This window comes from Emiliania huxleyi (genome assembly GCF_000372725.1).
Source record: "Emiliania huxleyi CCMP1516 unplaced genomic scaffold EMIHUscaffold_809, whole genome shotgun sequence".
Taxonomy (NCBI): domain Eukaryota; phylum Haptophyta; order Isochrysidales; family Noelaerhabdaceae; genus Emiliania; species Emiliania huxleyi.
This window is the reverse complement of record NW_005195947.1, coordinates 15,175-18,139: the sequence shown is the minus strand read 5'-3', so window position 1 is coordinate 18,139 and position 2,965 is coordinate 15,175. Positions and strand designations below refer to the sequence as shown.

Sequence of the window (2,965 nt, the reverse complement as noted above, 5' to 3'; positions counted from 1 at the left end):
TGGGAGCCGCATACTGAGGAGGAGAAGCAGTTTTTCTGCGTATCGCAGGGAAATGGATCCGCAAGCGCGTGCGTGTTCCGTGCTTCCGTCTGCCAGGCGGCAGCATTTCAGGTCTCCCACCTGGCTGCCCTGGCTGCACACCTTGTGGACGCCATTTGAGCAAGCACGAACTGTGGGTGGGCGCAACAGAGTTTATCCGGCTCCCGTGCTAGTGGCAGTGCGCGCGAGTCCGGCGCGGAGTGGGGCCGGCGTCGGTGCACACTCCGCCCAGATTAAAGAAAGCGAGCGCCACGAAAAAGACGGGCCGGCGAGGTGGAAGGCGGCTAAGCTAAGGATAAAAAAAACATCTCGCGCTGGCCGGCGGGGCGGCGAAGCGCGCGAGGTGAGATGGTTGGCCGGCTTACTATCACCCTTGTGTCGGAGAACCGCGTCAAGGCTCACGACAAGGGCGACAGCGTACTTCAATGGCTCAACAAGTTCTTCGCCACGGGCCAGATCCTGACCGCGCCGTACCTGGGCCAGACGGCGGACGGGCTGACGCGAGTCAACTCGATGGGGGACGATGAGGGCGGCGCCCGCTCGCTGACGACGATGGACCCTATGGACAAAGGAGTCGTTCGCAGTGTGATTGGTGCTGTGAACAACCGGCTTGCCGAGACCGGGCTCGTCGACGAAGGCAACTACGCAAAGACGGCCGAGGTCATGCGTCGCGACGTTGTCGCGGGCCACATCCAGAAGTACGTGCTCGAAAAGACTGGGCACCGCCTGCAGCTCTGGACCTCCTCCAAGGAGTTTTACAGCGGGATGGAGGACGCGGGCTACTGCTGGCAGGGGTTGCGAGCGACGGGCAGCGGGACTCTGCCCGTCGGACTCATCGACGGCAAGCACCTCTTTGTCCTCATCTACGAGGCGTGGTGCAGGCGGCTCAAGGACTTTGAGTCTGCCATGCAGGGCGCTGAGGCGCCTCCCTACCTGACGACGCCTGCCGACGCACTCTGCCTGACGACGCCGCCGCAGCCGAAGCGGCAGCGCGTGGTGGAGCAGGCCGGCGGCAGCAGCCGCATCTCCGGCGGCGGCAACAGCAGCTCCGGCGGCGGCAGCAGCTCCGGCGGCAGCGGCCGCTCGTTTGCGACCAGGGAATCGATCCTCGGCCGCGAGGCGGCGGCGACCGGCGAGCTGAGGGCAGCCGAGGCGGCGTCTGACGCTGCCGTCCGCCGGCAGCGCGAACTCGAACGCGCCGCGAGCACTGCCTTTGACTTGTTGAGCGAAGCCGGAAAGGCGGCGGCCGCAGCGCTGGACGCGTTGGAGACAGCTCACGTCAAATACGGTGCGGCGAAGACAGCGCATGACCAAGCGATGGCGGCGGTGGAGGCTCAAGCTGCGGCGGTTGCGGCGTGCAACGTTGCAATGATCGAGAGGCGGGCGGAGTGGTCTGGCATCAAGCTGGAGCTGCAGGACTTCGAGGGGCAAAGCCTGCTGGACCTCCGGAAGCAGTTTGGCGAGGCTTACGCGCGGCAGGATTGGGTGGAGGGCGCAAAGATTCAGGCGGTAATCAAGGAGCTGGAGGCGGTGCAAGTGGTGGGCGACGCTGCCATGTCGGAGAGGGCGGCGACCGAGGCGAAGGAAAAAAGCGAGCTGCTGGCCGAGTACGTGGCCGCAAGAGACAGTGAGACGATCGACTGCAACAAGCTGAAGCTGCTCGCGGACAAGTGGGCTAGCCGTTTTGAGACGTCCATCCAGGAGGAGGCGCCCCCCCCCACGCGGCACTTCTGAGGCTTTGGTGGTGCGCACCCCCCCCCCCACTCCACAAACCCGCACACACACCTAGACTCAACCCTCTGGAAATCGCATCGCTAAATTCCCGCCCTCTTGGCCCGGCCGATCCGCCCGACCGCCCCGCCGGCTCCATCTTGCCGCGCCCGACACCGCTCGCCGGCCTGCGCACCGCAGGCTGACAAGGGCGGGCGCTGGGCAAGGGCTCGCCCTCGCCCCTCGCCCCTCACTCTCTCTCTCTCCCCTCTCGCCCTCGCTCCTTGCCCGCCCTCGCCCCTCCCCCCCCCTCTCGCTATCCTCTCGCCCTCGCTCCTCTCCCGCTCGCCGTGTGACCGGCGGGCCGGGCAGCTCTGTCATGTGTACGTTCCATTCCCTTTGTGTAGTACTCGCGTGTAGTACGCAAGTACGGACGTAGCTGGATTTTGCGTTTACGGGATTGACGGCGTAATCCCACCTCTCTCTCTCTCTCTCTCTCTCTCTCTCTCTCTCTCTCTCTCTCTCTCTCTCGATCTCTCTGACTCTCTAAGTATCTCAACCCATATAGTCATACTGCAAAAAGCTCTCAAATGTCAAAAACCGCTGTGGCACGTGAGAGTGTGTGAGCGTGGCCGGACACTCAGTGCCGCCGCGATGATGGTGCGGCGTGCACACATAAAAGAAGATCAGCAAAACCCGAAATGTGCATGCACTGCTTCCATGCAAGTGCAGTACCACACGCACTGGCCACTGCCACTCGCTACCTAGCCCCTGCTACCAGGGGGAGCGCTGAGTAGCTTGTGCACCATGTACGAAAGTTGCCCCGGCGGGCTCGCACGGCCGTCCCACGCGTGGTGCTCACCGCCGTCTCACTTTGCTGCAATAAGGCGGCGTCCACTCCTTCGCCGGCCCCGGCTCCGCAGGCGACGGCTCGGCGCTGCCGGAGAGCTCCAACGGGAACTACACCGCCAGCGGGGCGGGGGCGCCTGAAGCCGCCGCCCCGGCGGCGGTGTAGTTGTCGTTGGAGCTCGCGGGCAGCGCCGAGGCGTCGCCGGCGGAGGCGGGGCCGGCGAAGGAGTGGACGCGGCCGTTGTGCAGCTGAGGGAGAGGGAGACGAGGACGAGGCGTGGGAGGGGCGTGCCAGCCCGAGGCCGCAGCTTTAGTTTTTGTAGATGGTGGAGAAGGGGGATCGAGTTCGTATTCGTGGTCATGGTCG

At 64.9% G+C, this 2,965-nt stretch overlaps 1 protein-coding gene across 1 annotated transcript; it reads left to right on the top strand.

Annotated features, from left to right (window-relative positions):
• Positions 1-387: 387 nt before the first annotated feature.
• On the top strand, positions 388-1,773 carry EMIHUDRAFT_121185 (hypothetical protein; the record flags this gene model as incomplete). The annotated part of the gene is made up of 1 exon (XM_005759200.1): positions 388-1,773. The coding sequence occupies one exon, from the start codon at positions 388-390 to the stop codon at positions 1,771-1,773; it is 1,386 nt and encodes a 461-aa protein (XP_005759257.1).
• Positions 1,774-2,965: the final 1,192 nt, after the last annotated feature.